The 756-nt window shown below is 36.1% G+C and overlaps 1 protein-coding gene across 1 annotated transcript in view; it reads left to right on the forward strand.

The window, feature by feature from the left end:
- Window positions 1-571, forward strand: part of LOC104494293 (coiled-coil domain-containing protein 91-like) — a gene marked incomplete at both ends in the record, with an annotated part of 28531 nt that extends 27960 nt beyond the window's left edge. Inside the window, one exon of the mRNA XM_010137107.1 lies at window positions 458-571. Coding sequence (XP_010135409.1) covers window positions 458-571 — 114 coding nt within the window. The remainder of the gene's footprint in view (window positions 1-457) is intronic.
- Window positions 572-756: the final 185 nt, after the last annotated feature.

Genomic DNA, 756 nt, shown 5'->3' on the forward strand with positions numbered 1-756 from the left:
CCCAAGCCTGTCAGCATTAAAGAGGCACTTGGACAGTGACCTTAATAACATACATCAACTTTTGGTTAGCCCTGAAGTGGTCAGGCCGTTGGACTGTGATTGTTGTAGATCCCTTCCAGCTGGAACTATTCTGTTCTGTTCCGTTCGTTCTGTTCATAGCAATTAGTACATCCCTGCTTCTGTTGGAATGTAGTGCCTATATTTCTTCCATCGCTTCTGCTCTCAGGGAACATTATGTATCTCTTAACATGGCTTTAAACTGATTATTTCACTCTTCTTCAGGCCCTTTAGCGATTCAAGTACTGAATTTATAATTTTTCTAAAGATACTGCATACATTTAGGGTAACTGTCATTGAGAAAGGAGTGTGGCCATGATAAATTTTTAGAAGGGATGACCTGTATTACTCTTGTGAAATAGTTTTAGTATTTACAGTTATGTGTTTTCTTTTTAAAAAGGAAATTGTCAAAGAAGCATTAACAGAGGAGCAAAAACGAAGTGAAAAGGCAATTGAAGAAGCAGTGAAAAGGACAAGAGAGGAACTGATGGAATATGTTAAAGAGCAGAAAAGGGTGAGTTGTCAGTGGCTAATGGGTTTCCCTCATGTGGTGAAAAATTGGTGAAGTTTCTTAATCCTGAAACCTGTCTTAAAATTTATAAGACATCAGAATCAGGAGTTATATCTTCAGATTTGTCACTCCTTTTTTTGAATAATTTGTTACTGTGATATATTTCTTCATATATATTTATAGAATTT

The sequence above is a fragment of the Buceros rhinoceros genome, unplaced genomic scaffold, assembly GCF_000710305.1.
Source record: "Buceros rhinoceros silvestris isolate BGI_N320 unplaced genomic scaffold, ASM71030v1 scaffold13220, whole genome shotgun sequence".
Classification (NCBI taxonomy): Eukaryota; Metazoa; Chordata; class Aves; order Bucerotiformes; family Bucerotidae; genus Buceros; species Buceros rhinoceros.